We start from the raw sequence: 13,703 nt of genomic DNA, 5'->3' as shown, positions 1-13,703 counted from the left end.
GCCCCTGTGTTTGACCCGAACTTCAGAGGTGTCGGACGCCTCAGTGGCCAACCTTCTCCCAATCCTCACCAAGCGACTTCAACATTGAACGTCGGAGTGTTTCTCGTGTTTCTTCAGGCCCTTTTCCGACAATTATATTTGCTTCGACTGCTGTTCTCTCATACACACCGTATCTCCTAATCGTCGCTGGCGGCGACCCTTCGCCCAAGATGTCGCTACAGGTCAGGGGTCCCGACTTCTCGGTGACCAAGCAGAAAGCTCTCGAAGATGCAAAGAAGATGCAGTCCGCGGTTGATGAGGAGGTGGCCAAGGCAGGCCAGGACAAGCCACCTTATCTTCTCAACGAGCTCATCGGCAAAGGAAGTTTTGGTCGAGTCTATAAAGCAACCGACATTAATACGAGTATGCTCGTTGCGGTCAAGATCATCGACATCGAAGAGAGTGACACCGTCAATCCCAAACTCGCCGACACCTTCAAGGAATTTTTGGCCGAAGTCAACGCCCTGAAGCTTCTCAGTGACAGTGGCGCCAAGAACATCAATCATGTCATCGACGCGCTTCCCGTCGGCCAGTCAATGTGGATGATCACCGAGTATTGTGCTGGAGGAAGTGTCGCGACGCTCATGAAGCCGACGGCCCCGGGTGGACTTCAAGAGAAGTGGATCGTTCCCATTCTCAGGGAGGTTGCAGAGGCTGTCTTCTGGGTTCACCGGCAAGGAATTATTCACCGAGACATCAAGTGCGCCAACGTCCTGGTCACCGAGGCTGGCGGCGTTCAGCTTTGTGACTTTGGAGTTGCTGGTGTCATCGAGACCAAGTTTGACAAGCGATCTACGTTCATTGGCACGCCTCACTGGATGGCTCCTGAGCTCTTTGATCAGTCAACATCCTACGGTACGGAGGTAGACATTTGGGCATTTGGCTCCATGGTGTATGAGATTGCCTCAGGTCTGCCGCCGAACGTTATGGCAGGAATCGACGTCTATCAACTCGGAAACTACATCAAGGCCCATACGCCTCGATTGGAGGGTGATCAGTACTCCGATCAACTCAAGGATCTCGTAAGCTATTGTTTACAGGAAGAACCTTCGAAGCGGCCAACGATCGAAGATGTCCAAAAGCATCCCTACATCGCCAACACCGCACAGAAGTATCCTGCCTCGTCACTGGCTCTGCTGGTTAGAGGTTTCAAGTTGTGGGAGTCCCAGGGTGGCAGTCGAAAGTCCCTATTCGCACCTGGGGGTGCGCAAAATGTCTGGGACACGGACGACTCAGACTTGTCATCCACAGCGATGGCGAATGACGAATGGAACTTCAGCACGACCATGGCTTTCGATCAACAGGTGTTTCAAAACACAGATGTCCAGGCGGTCTACGATGTGTATGGCTCAAACGTAGATTTTGATCCCGGATTTCTGGATGAAATGTCAAGGAACAAGCCGAAGGGTGGTCGCAGAAGGCCACCTCCTCAAGCGCTTGCCGCGATGAAGGCTCCTCTCGAAAAAGTCTTTGACCCCAATACGATTTCCAACTACGAAGATAATTCCCGGGCTTACTATGGCCGGCCTGTCCCTCCGCCGGCTTCCGATCTCCCTCTCCGAGACGATTCCCTTCAGTCGATGACAGTAAGAGAGTCTCTCATCGACCTCGATGCTTCGCTGAATGGTAGCAACCTTGCCAACTTTGTGGACATGAATACCATCAGAGCTGGTGCACCACGTGTGTCTGTTGACTACCACATGGGAGACGAACCAGATTTCAACAAGCCACCTCTGAGCGACCCAGCCGATCTGAACCCCAACAGAAGGACGCAGGACTGGAAGTTCCCATCAATGGCGCCGCCAGCCTCGGCGAACCCTGAAATGTCCAGGTTTCCTTTTAACGAGGACCGCTCAGGACCCAACTCCGCCTCCAGACCTCAAATGTTCCACCATCAGACCGACCCTGTCCCCGCCCCTAACTATGGAGGTGACTTGACGGTCCCACGGTCGAACTCTCAGATGAACAACAGAGAATCCACCGGGAGCTTGATTGATTTGGACGATCTCATGGTTCCGCAAAGCAACCAGAACAACCGCATATCAACCGGCAGTCTAATTGACCTCGACATGGGCCTCGCAGACCCCACGCCAGAGCTCACCCGTCCGTCCACGGCCAACTCAGACGTTGCTTCAGTAAGTGGTTCAGAGATGGGCCTCGCCAATCCCTTCGATCTCGAGCGCCACGCGTCTCTGTATGTTCCAACGTCCAACAGAGAACCTTCTATCTACGTGCCTGCGGGAGACCGCGAGCCTTCTATCTACGTTCCTGCAGGAGATCGCGAGCCATCGCTCTACATTCCCACATCAGACCGCGAGCCGTCCATCTATGTTCCAGCAACAAACCGAGAACCGTCAATCTATGTGTCCGATGATTCCGATTTCGCAAGGAGCATCCCTAAAGATGATGACCTCGGCCTGGTCGACCTCAACCTAGCCGAGCCCAGCGGCACCGTTCGCCCTGCCAACGGCCAGGCCGGGCTGCGACTCAATACCTACCAGTCGTTCAACAGCGCGGACTACTCAGATCCTGAGTTCCTGACACCTCAGCAAGCCGCGCAGCCTGTTTTCCCTGGTATCCCACGTTCGACGAACCGCGGATCAGTGCCACTGCCACTGCCGCCTCCTCCGGCACCGCCATCGGTCGAGGTTATGCAGGGTTCAGCCAGCGCCGACGCTGTGAAGGAGGAATTGCGGAGGATGGCGATGAGTTTGGGTGAACACTTGAGTCACGCGAACCAGTACCTGTCTACACTGCCTGTGCGCAAGGGTGGCAGACAGGACTTGATGGGAGAGATGGCATAGCGCATCGGTTTGCCAGCAATCATCACAGTATACGAATATTCGATGCCAGAGGCTGGTAACCTATCACAGGGAGGGCATACAGGCGTTTACGGAAATAGTGTAAAATAGCGGAGGCGTATTGCTATTTTGTTGGATGGTTCATATTACTACGGGTCCTCACCTCTGTTTTTAATGTAAAAGTCACAGCCACGGCCACATATAGTTAGTAAGAATAACAGTCACTCCTTTGGACAATTTCTCTCCGATTCAGGTAAACTCTATCCTACTGGAATCCAATCATGTCGCCCAATAGTAGGGCGCGATACTTTTCCGCTGCCTCTTGCAGCTTGATGAGTACCGCAGCGGCAAGCATCTTGACATCATTCTCCTCCCCGCCATCCTCTCCGCGGGTATTGTTGAAGATGCCACTAACCCACTCCTGCGTCTCGACAACCTCGCGGGGGTGCGCCTCGCAAAGTCGCCGCATGTCCGTTGCCTCGTTGACTTCCAACATAGCAGCCAGCGCAATCAGTAGCGCGTGTGTACCCGGGACGTCCCCTGAAACATGAGTTCGCACACCGAGCAGCAGATCCCAGAGTTCGGCCGTCATCTGAGGGAGCGCGAGTGTCGCTGGACCCGCCGAGTGGATGAGCACGGCGAGCGTCTTGAGGTAGAGCGAGAGCAGATGGGACTGGATGAAGACGCCTGAGCGAGCGGAGTGGGAGCGCAGGGCATGCTGGAAGCGTGCGGTCAGAGGGAAGAAGAAGGATGTGCTGAGCACCGAGGCGGTTGTGTTGGGAATGGACCGTAGGCCGGTCTTCTTCTTGGACGTCTTATTTTGGAGGCGAGAGGTGAAGGTGGAGAGTTTCAGGGCGTCGGGGCCGGTTGTTGCATCTGCTGCGTTGGCTGCTATGGGAGCCATGAAGGCCGAAGTTAGGGAGTTGGCGATGGTGTCGAGAGCGTTGGAGGGAAGGGCCTTGAGGGTTGACGAGGGGAGCTTTTTGGATGTTGACTCGTCGAGGTAGAGTGCCTCCATCTTCTCCGGGAGGCGTTTGGAGGGAAAGGATGCCGCGGCGGCGTATTCTGAGGCATCGAAGCCGGCGAGCTCACGGGCGCTAAGGCCGAGCACGATGAGAACTGAGGCGCGCTGGGAGACGGAGTAGTCGCCATCAAAGAACGTCTTTGCAAACCACTGTCCCATCTTTTGCGGTTGAGCTACCACGACAGCCATCATACCTTGCAAGCGGAGGTCCCAGAAATTCTCAATCTCGAACTTGTCTTGCAGACCTACGAGCAGCGTGGCGAGTTCTTCGGCGTGGTCGGTCACTTCTGTTCCAAAGTTGGCTTTGCGCCGGATCAAGGTAGGAGCTGTTGTCAAGGCGAGCTTCTGCTTGTCGTAGTTGTCTGTATCGCGGAGATAGGAGAGCAGGTCGCGGACGTAAACAGGAGCCTTGGGTTTGTCGCGGCGCACAAGAGTCGGGTCCTCGTCTGAGTCTTCTGGGTCGGAGTCAGGTTTGGCATAGCGAACAAGATCTTCGTCTTCGCTTTCCGAGTCTGACACTTCTTGGATGATAAACTTTGAGGGCGCGGCAGGTTGCTTCTTCGGCTTCGGAGCTGGCTTTGGTCGAGATGGTTTGGGTGCCAGTGGCTGTCTCTTCTCTTCTGCTGAGAGCTTGGTGATGAGGACGTCGATGGGGCCGACCTGATCTGTTACCTTGACTAGATCTTTGTAGAACTTGGCTTCGTTGGTCTCCATCTCCTCCATCTTGAAATCCAATTTTTTGTCGCTTCCATCAATCAGACTCGAGAGTGCCTCGCCTACCGCCAGGCCTAGAAATCTGGCTTTCTCTTGAGAGGCACCAATTCTGTTGGAGACAGTATTAAGGTAGGCGGCAGACCGCATGATCATTTTGAGTTTCAGGGGCGAGAGCCTGTTGACGTATCCGGCACTGAGAAGCAGGACCTGGGCGTGGGCCTGCTGCTGCAGAATTGGAGAGTGCTTGATGTAGAGCTGGTCTCCAAATTGGTTGATGCTCTTTTCGAGAACTAGGTTGATGCACTCTTTATCTTGGGCCAAAGCAGCCAAAACCGCACGTCTGATCCCAATGCCTTCTCCGAGACCAGCGCCGGTAGAGCTTGTGAGCCATGAAACAAGATGAGTTTTCCGACTCTCCCCGTTTGCGATCAACCTGTAAACAACACCCGCAGCTGCAGAGATGGTTTGGCTCGGCTCTGCGGTCTCTTCATCATCTAGCTTGTTAAGGAAGACTTCAGACAAGTGTTTCAGGACCGCGAAGATTGTTCGTTTCTGTTCCAGCTGGGAGAATTGACCGAATAGTTTGAAGAAAGCGTTGCGATTATCTTCTGGACCAAGGAGCATATCCGTGATGAGCTGCCTCATCAATGCATCTGGCACAGGGTTAATTGACACGTCCCTCCCAACAGCAGAAAACGGATAGCAATTGACCTACCTGAATACCCTAGGCGCAGTGACCTTGCAAATACTTCGGCACAGAGCTTGATATCATCGGAAGAGATATCACATTTTGCCCAGTATGTAATGTTTCTTCCAAGCCACTTGCTGTATTGCAGTCCGTCGGCAACCCAGAGACCGTTCCTCGAAGCTCTGTCCGGGTTGGCGAGGACGTCTGCCTCAGCTGCAACTGACACAAGCCGCCCCCCAGCTATGAGTGCGGTGAACTCGTGAGCCATCGGGCGGCGCTGGGCCACGGTATCCAGACCTGCGCTGCTCGCGTCCCAAAGCGCAGCGAGGCAATCATCCCTTTCTAGCACTGCCGAGCAGACCTCAATGAGGACGTTCAAGTTGATTGCTAGGTCTGGCCTCTTCACATCTTTCGCACCAGCCTTTGACTCTTGGACCAAGGCTTTCAGCCGGGTGATTGCTGCGTTGAGCCCGGTGACGTTTCTGAGGGATTTCAATAATAACTCCAGATCGGTTCCTTGACCAGCTCTCGAGGTAGAAGCATCCTCTTTCAACAGAGGCCAGTAATTCGGGATTATTTCCGAAACTAGGCACTGGATTATCTGTGCGGCCTCCGGGTTTGGCTTTGAGATCTTGAAGCCCGACTTGGCGATACGCCCATGATCGAGAGACTGTAAGACAGATATGAGAGTGTCGTAGTCCGGTTGGCTCTTCAAGGTCTCCAAAGCAATCTCGACAGTGTCGATCTCGGTACTTTGAATGGCCGGCTTAGCCTTGGCAATCGTTTCTGACTCCTGGTGAGAAGGGTCGACAGGCCTGGCCTTGAGGTAGGTCGTGCTGACTGGGGTGAAGTCCATCGCCGTTGACTAGCCTTAGGTCGATTGCATGGTCCCAAGGGGAAAGTCGAGAAAAGGTTAATCTTGAGCTTGTTTTCTTGGTTCGTCCAGATCTTTTAGCAAACTTTGTTGGCTATCGGCATTTGTTATCTCCGATCTAGTTCTGCAAGCGCTTAATTTTTATAAGAAGTAGGAACACATCATTCTCGCTTCTGATGGAAAATGCAGGCAGCACAGACGAAGGCAACGACGTTGCGAGAGCGTTCACAGCATTTCCACCCACCCCACCACCCTCGGCTTAGTGTAGCACTCCTAACCCTTGTAGCAACCCCACTAGAGCAATCGATAGACCTCCGATAACGCTTATCGTGCACGGCCGCAATCGTCCAGGCACTTTAGGCCGCCTATTTCATCATGTCGGCCCCTCCGTCTCCCGACAGCCAGCTTCAGCAGCGGGATCAAGACACCACATTCGAGCCCGTTCAGTCCCTCAACTCCAAGCTCGACCGGCTTCTCCTACCAGACATGGCTACCGAAGCCTCTACTGCGATAGCCACAGGCTCAACGCCGGCCAGCACCGTGAACGAAGAGAAGAGATGGTAGATACAAACCGAGCTTGTCATCGCGAATCGCCTGTTTCGTTTGCTGATGCCTGCATGATTTCAGGACATATCTCGACAACATCCGAAAGAACCCCGGCCCGTTCAGCGACCCAGATGTCGCCGGAACACCGGAGGCCTTCGAGCAGTTTGACAAGATGAAAGTATTGTAAGCAAAGGAAACGCACTCCGACATCATTGCCAGTCGCTAACATGGGGTCAACAGGGTTATGTACGTGTCTCGTCACTTGCCATGAAACCTCTGACACCTCCGACTAACGAGTTCCCAGTGGTGCCGGCGGTTTGGGTTGTGAAATACTGAAGAACTTGGCAATGTCCAAGTTCAAAGACATCCACGTCATTGATATGGGTAAGCGCAACCGACATCAATGGCAGCGCCCATGCGGACTGAAGCGTACCAGACACTATCGATATCTCGAACCTCAACCGACAATTCCTCTTCCGCCAGTCCGATGTGGGCAAGTCAAAATCCGAATGCGCAGCGCAGTTCGTCATGCGCCGTGTGAAGGGCGTCACAATCACCGCCCATAACTGCCGCATCCAGGACTTCGACGCCGACTTCTACAAGCAATTTCAGCTTGTCATCTGTGGCCTGGACAGTATTGAAGCACGAAGATGGATCAACGCCATGTTGGTATCAATAGCTGAAGCGGGCGAGGATGCCGACTGTCTGATTCCCTTGATCGATGGCGGTACAGAGGGTTTCAAGGGTCAGGCTCGTGTGGTCATCCCCTCAATGACCTCCTGTATCGAGTGTCAGTTGGATATGCATGCCCCTAGAGCCGCTGTTCCTCTCTGCACCATCGCCTCAATCCCTCGTCAGCCTGAGCACTGTATCGAGTGGGCGCATGTTATCGCATGGGATCAGGAGAAGCCGTTCCCCCAGCTCGACAAGGATGACCCTGCACACGTCTCGTGGTTGTACCAAAAGGCACTTGCGCGTGCAGAGGAGTTCAAGATCTCGGGCGTCACCTACGCCCTCACCCAAGGCGTGATCAAGAATATCATCCCGGCTATCGCCTCCACGAACGCCATCATTGCTGCGTCATGCTGCAACGAGGCCTTCAAGCTTGCAAGCTCTGCGGCACCCACGCTTGGCATGGAGGAGAACTACATGATGTACTCTGGTAACGACAGTGTCTACACTTACACCTTCAGACACGAAAAGAAGGAGGACTGCCCCGTCTGCGGACAGCAATCACGAGCACTGGAGGTTGACCCCAACAGCACCCTCCAAGAGCTTGTGGACTCGTTCGCAACCCGGCCGGAGGCTCAGCTGAAGAAACCGTCCCTTCGAGGCGAGGGCAAGACGCTATACATGCAATTCCCGCCTAGCTTGGAGGAAAAGACAAGGCCGAATCTTGAGAAGACCATCCAGGAGTTGGGACTGGAGGACGGGCAAAACGTGATTGTCACTGACCCGGCGTTCCCACTCGAGTTCAACTTCTACCTGCGGTTCAGGGGAACTGCATAATCACCAAACCCCCACAAAAGTATCGAGGGACAATAATGAAGGCATGATATGGCCAAGACGGACGAAGCGCGGCGCTATGTGCCATAAAACAGGAGTTGATTGTTTCAGGTGAAATATCAAGAGAATAAAATAAACGCATTGCCATGAATTAACTTTTTTCTTTCCATTGCCAGCCAGCCGTTGCAAAACCAGAAACCACGGGATATCTATAGGTATGGTACATGTGCAGTGAAGCTTCATCTAACCATGTTGATGACCTGCTGCTCAAGACGAATACACCTCGTCTTGAACTGCTTAACCGACTCCAAAAACAATTGATCGCTGTCCCACTGCCCGGTGCTCTCGATGGAAAAGATGAAGTGGTCGCGCACCCGGCCCAGCTTCACCTTGCCGTCAAACTCGGCATGGCGCAAGCACTCGCGACTGACGGTATCCTTCATGGCGTCCTTGACCACAGCCTTCTTCTCGCCCTCGTGTCCCTCGTACCCGCTGCCGGCAACCGCAGCCTCCTTCTTGGTGACCTTCTCGATGCCGATGACGCCCTTGGGAAAGCACTTAGCAAACTTCTCGGCGTCCTGGCCCAGGATCGGTCGTGTGATAGTGATGGTAGGCATGAGACGGTATGACGCGGTGGCGACGGGGGAGAACTTTGCGTGGTCGGCGCCGATGCCCTTGTGCATGTGCATGTCGAGCTCGATGCACTGGCCCGGCCTCAGCTTGGCGATGAGGATGTCCGGGTTGACGGGACGGATGGCGTCCTCGCCGGAGAAGAACTCGACCTGGCGGCCTGAGGGGACAAACTCAATATCCTTGGCGTAGACGCTCGCATGGTTGAAGGCAACGTTCGGGTCCTTCTCGTTGGGGCTGGCGTCGGGGTTGCGGGTGCACTCGATGCGTAGGCGCAGCTGGACGGTGTTGTAGTCGAAAGAGCCCTTGCCGCCATCCTCAGGCTTGCGGTACCACTTAAGGAAGTTGTGGATGCCCTCGGGGTTGCCGGTGAAGGGAATCAGGCCCAGGCGGTGGGCGAGGACCTCATCCTGGATGACGGAGGTGTTGTTCTCGATGTAGACGTTCTCGATAGCGACGGTCGGGATCTCGGCGATGAGGGTGCGACGGAAGGCGTTCGCGATGGAGGCGTCGACGCCGATCAGGGAGAATGACGCGTCGTGCTGGCTGTTGTGGTGGAACTGGATGCGAAAGTTCTCTGCGAACTTTTCGAGGTCCCAGGAGTGGTCTTCACCCGGGTAGGTTCCCGGGTAGTCGGTCGAGGTCACATCGGTGACGGTCTCCTTGTTGATGCCGACTATCTGGAGAAGCAGTGCGTTAGACGGACCGAGGACTGCGTAGAACGGCTTGTTGACTTACCCTCCGCCGGTCCAGCTCGGCTTGACTGGGTGTGATGGGCGCCATGGTGTGGTTTGTCACTATGGCTGAACAGCAAAAAGTTGCGATCGATAAGAAGGGAAATTTTTTAGAGGACCCCTCTATCAACACCGAGAGTATGCGGCTTACGTACACACCCAGTGACATAGGCTCACCCCCTTCTGGAAGGAAAAGTGGTCCCATAATTGGGGCCGGGGTCAACGACGAATCTCCAAATGCAGATGCGACGCCCTCGCACTTTTACGTCCTTCTGTCACCAAAACATTGTTATGATGAAGGTGAGATGTCTGTTCTCGATCAAGCCTCGATTCTGTGACTTGATCGAGGCAGACCAAGGGTGAGCATAAATCAACAGCACGCTCGACGATCCTCTGAGCGATAGATGACCGTAAATGTAGTCAACATCAACGCAGACTGATCTCTTAGCAACACCATTGTATCTCTCCGGAGATTTGGTTCTGGGGGCAGGAGCATTTATTTCACCACTGAACCTAAGGCCCTTGCATCTGGCTTGGGTAGCTTTCTTGCGTTCAAGGGTGCGATCCGTCTGGTCAGGCGTGAAAGTAGCGATCTTGCGAAAGGAAAACAAAAATTCAAACGAGGTTGGCATGAATGTCCCAAATTCTTTCCGTAAACGTATAATTCTTGTCAGGGACATTTTGTAAGTAATTGATATTGACTTCCTGTGAAATACCAACTGTTCTAGCTGAAAAGCTGACGCGTGGGTGTGCCTTTTGAGTAGCCTTGACTTGAACACCATCACCAGCAGACACGGCCAAGTGGTCGTGGGAGTGGTTGAGGGCGAGAGACGACGTTTCCCAGTTGATGTCTCCTTGGACTTGATGATCGACCACCATCAATTGATTCTCTGCAGCGCCACTGCTGGTGAATTGGTTTTATTTTTCTCTCTTATTTTGTTGGCTGGACCCTGTGTTCTCATTTTCGCTGAATGCTCTCCGATTCTTCCCTCTTACATGTTTTGGTATATTTGCAATCTAATCACAACACCCACTCCCACACACCTCGTGGAAATCTCTCTTCTTCTGAGTGTTGCCCACCACCTTTCATCATCCTCTGCCGGGAAAATCACATCAACCCAAGTTTGATACGCCTTGCCTTCAATAGACGCACTGTCCTCATTTGGTGTGAAGATATTTTGGTTGGGACGGATCTCAGTCCACTAGCGAAAGCGAGGATGAAAACCGCTGCGATATGCCTCACTCCTCAGGCAGGCTGTCCAAGTACCATTGCTCACCTGACTCTTCAAGAATTTTCAGCAAGTGAATCTTAATAGACTCAATACTAGTGAGCCTTCCTTCTCTCCTTTCTTTCCTTTTACCTTTGTTGACAAGATATTCTAGATGAACAAAGTCCCTTCATATGCACCCGAGAGTCCAGGAACATGCGAGGAAAATATAACTGCTATTCACAGCCCTACCTTGTTATTCTGCTGCTCTTGGTGCTAGTACACAGTTGAAATTCATTGTGTGTCCACACCAACACTGGATGAGAAACCTCAACAGACCCGCATCGTCGCAGCAACCAGCCTCGCAGATGGCCCTTGACTCTGGTAGTCGGGCCTTGAGAGGCTACGTGTCTTGCCCGATGGAGCTCTTTCGTCCCGAGAGCAAGACTCAGGTATGTTTCGAGAACTCAAAACAAAATATTTCGTTTCTGCTCCTTCCCAAAATCATCTAACAGCGAGCAGCCTTCCCCATCACCAGCTGCGGCTGATCAACCTGCTGCCAATATACCGAAGCTCGCATTCTCAACAACAATGCCAATGCCGTACCAGAAATTTGGTACCAGACGCTTCCGGTCTGCGGACTCCTCCGACGAGATCCAGAGAAAGAGCCTCTTTGGTCTCTTCGGTGGCGATAAGGAAAACCCAGGAGCTGGAACTACGCCGGTTGCTTCCTCGTCGCAAGGAACATCAAATTCGACCGACATCTCAATGGCACCCTCTGAGCGACTCGACATGATGATTGCTCCCATCGATGGTTTTCAAGCCGAAAATGGCGCCCAGATTGATCAGAATGCGTCTCCAAATGGCGTCGCCGATCAAGTGGCTTCTGGCGACAAGAACACGCCTGAAATCGCTTCTCCGACGGCCAATAACTTCAGCCATATCACCAGCCTCACTGAGCACATCAACATTGCCAACGCCGATGCCAAGTCTGAGAATGGTGAAAGCTCTGAGCCTGACGATCACAGCTCGACCCAGATGAGCGAGAAAAAAGCCGGAAAGCTTCCAATCTACCGTCACAAGCGGACCGACACTGCAGTGAAGATCGTTGACAGAGAGTCGGCTGACGCTGTCCTGCTCCCATCCTCGACTTTCAGTCCCGTCAAATCCATGCGCGACACCTTTTCGACACAGACTGAGGCAAATCCTACCCCTCTTCACTCGAGCCACCTTGGTGAGACCCTCGCCGCGAACAAGCCAGCCGAGAATACGGTGCTTCTGCCGTCGGTTTCTTACGCCGTCTCGCATCTTCCCCCTCGCGCTCTTCCCAAGATTCCCACTGAGAAGCAGAAGCCGGATGAGGTCCCTCCTCTCCCCTCTAGTTCATACGCCAGCCCCAGTCCCTCGCATGGCGTTCTCAAGACCTCTGGAGAGGATAAGAAGGCTAGCGACAAGAAGGTCCACTTCAGTGAGGACGACGATGATGACGATGGATACAGTTCAGACGACTCTGACAAGACTGTGATTGCTGGCGAAAACGGATTGGTAGCGGCAGACAATTCGTCCCTGTCCCCTGACATTTGGAACGAGGAGTCGAAGCCCAAGATCTATTTGAAGGACGGCAAGCCGACATTATTTCAGCCCACAGCTGAGCCCGACTACTACACCAATCCTCTCTGGTCTCGCCAGTACCCAGAGATTCTCTCCGACGACCCCAACGTCAACCCTTATGCCAAGGACTACGCGGACAGCCTCATATCTCAGGATGGCAGCGAGTCCTCCTTCACTGATGAGACCAGCGCGAACACTGCGTACAACACAGGCCCTCGTGTACATCTTCCGTACCCAGGTCGTGGCCACCAGGATATCCCCCCCGATCCTCCGGGATTCGTCTACCCGCCTCCTTACAAGAACAAAATCGTCATCATGGTGGGAGGCCGTCAGTTCGTCTCCAGCGCGAACGTCCTCGGAAGAAGCCCCTGGTTCGCCCACCTTTTCTCCCTCCCCATCTCTCAATGGTTTCGCGACGGCGCTTTCCACATTGACAACGACCCGGACCTCTTCAGCCATATAATCCGCTACCTCCGCACCGGACAATACCCCTTTTTCTGGTGCGAGCGCAACGGTTTCGACCACGCCATGTACGCCATGATCCTTCAGCAGGCGCGCTTCTATCTCCTCCCACAGCTGGAGGCCTGGATTATGAAGAAGAAGTACATGGACGTCGTGCAGTCCGGGGTCAAGCACCGCAAGCTCACGATGCTTGAGTCCGAGGACTGGGTCCACACGGTGAAGCTCAAGCGTGGCGATGCTTTCGAGATTGTGGGTGTCACCTCTACGTCTGGTAAATCTGGTTTATGCCATGGATATTGTGGGGCTAGCCATTACGAGGAAGGTCTGGATCAGGACGAACAAATGGATGAGCAGATGGACGAGCAGATGGACGAGCAGATAGACGAGCAGATAGGCGAGCAGATAGACGAGCAGATAGACGAGCAGAACGGCGAGCAGAAGGCCAATCAGAAGAAGGGTGAGGAAGAGATTGAGCAGAAGGGCGAGGAGCAGGATATCGGCGACAAGTCGGAGAGCAAGGACGAGGATCTCGTCCATGTCTTCCTCACTGCAACGCGTAAGAAGGTCAATCTGGAGGCGCTGACCTGTGAGTACGATTGGCAATTTCCCTGAATCCGGTACCAGAGCTGCGGGGCGATGAGTCTGTTGATGATTATGGTTCAATGGCAATGGGATGTCGAGCTCGGGACGATGCTGGATGACCCCCCAAGAGTTGGCCAGGATGACCATTGTATATATAGTTTTGTTTGATAACAGAAAGGCGTAGGAAAGCTCTACAACTATAGGTAGTCAGGCCTCGAAATAGCCTCAGGATTCTCTTATAATGACTCTCTCTTGCCCGATATAATCTTAGGAAGTAAAATCAA

General features: G+C 53.5%; 5 protein-coding genes across 5 annotated transcripts; 3 read left to right on the top strand and 2 right to left on the bottom strand.

Annotated features, from left to right (window-relative positions):
• Positions 1 to 209: 209 nt before the first annotated feature.
• nak1 (Serine/threonine-protein kinase nak1) lies at positions 210 to 2,843 on the top strand (the record flags this gene model as incomplete). The annotated part of the gene is made up of 1 exon (XM_037315708.1): positions 210 to 2,843. One exon carries the CDS (start codon positions 210 to 212, stop codon positions 2,841 to 2,843), a length of 2,634 nt encoding a protein of 877 aa, XP_037185275.1.
• A 262-nt stretch (positions 2,844 to 3,105) lies between these two features.
• Positions 3,106 to 6,122, bottom strand: tel2 (DNA replication checkpoint protein tel2; the record flags this gene model as incomplete). The annotated part of the gene is made up of 2 exons (XM_037315707.1): positions 3,106 to 5,231; positions 5,294 to 6,122. The coding sequence occupies 2 exons, from the start codon at positions 6,120 to 6,122 to the stop codon at positions 3,106 to 3,108; spliced, it is 2,955 nt and encodes a 984-aa protein (XP_037185276.1).
• Positions 6,123 to 6,515: 393 nt separating this feature from the next.
• uba3 (NEDD8-activating enzyme E1 catalytic subunit) lies at positions 6,516 to 8,195 on the top strand (the record flags this gene model as incomplete). The annotated part of the gene is made up of 5 exons (XM_037315706.1): positions 6,516 to 6,700; positions 6,768 to 6,869; positions 6,927 to 6,932; positions 6,991 to 7,070; positions 7,123 to 8,195. The coding sequence occupies 5 exons, from the start codon at positions 6,516 to 6,518 to the stop codon at positions 8,193 to 8,195; spliced, it is 1,446 nt and encodes a 481-aa protein (XP_037185277.1).
• A 236-nt stretch (positions 8,196 to 8,431) lies between these two features.
• On the bottom strand, positions 8,432 to 9,605 carry rpc40 (DNA-directed RNA polymerases I and III subunit RPAC1; the record flags this gene model as incomplete). The annotated part of the gene is made up of 2 exons (XM_037315705.1): positions 8,432 to 9,502; positions 9,561 to 9,605. 2 exons carry the CDS (start codon positions 9,603 to 9,605, stop codon positions 8,432 to 8,434), a joined length of 1,116 nt encoding a protein of 371 aa, XP_037185278.1.
• A 1,527-nt stretch (positions 9,606 to 11,132) lies between these two features.
• On the top strand, positions 11,133 to 13,486 carry CGCA056_v000443 (uncharacterized protein; the record flags this gene model as incomplete). Its single annotated transcript, XM_037315704.1, has 3 exons — positions 11,133 to 11,216; positions 11,287 to 13,423; positions 13,479 to 13,486. 3 exons carry the CDS (start codon positions 11,133 to 11,135, stop codon positions 13,484 to 13,486), a joined length of 2,229 nt encoding a protein of 742 aa, XP_037185271.1.
• Positions 13,487 to 13,703: the final 217 nt, after the last annotated feature.

The sequence above is a fragment of the Colletotrichum aenigma genome (assembly GCF_013390185.1).
Source record: "Colletotrichum aenigma strain Cg56 chromosome Unknown KSG_Cg56_contig01, whole genome shotgun sequence".
Classification (NCBI taxonomy): Eukaryota; Fungi; Ascomycota; class Sordariomycetes; order Glomerellales; family Glomerellaceae; genus Colletotrichum; species Colletotrichum aenigma.
Note: the sequence above shows the minus strand (reverse complement) of the source record. Positions and strands in the feature narration are given on the sequence as shown.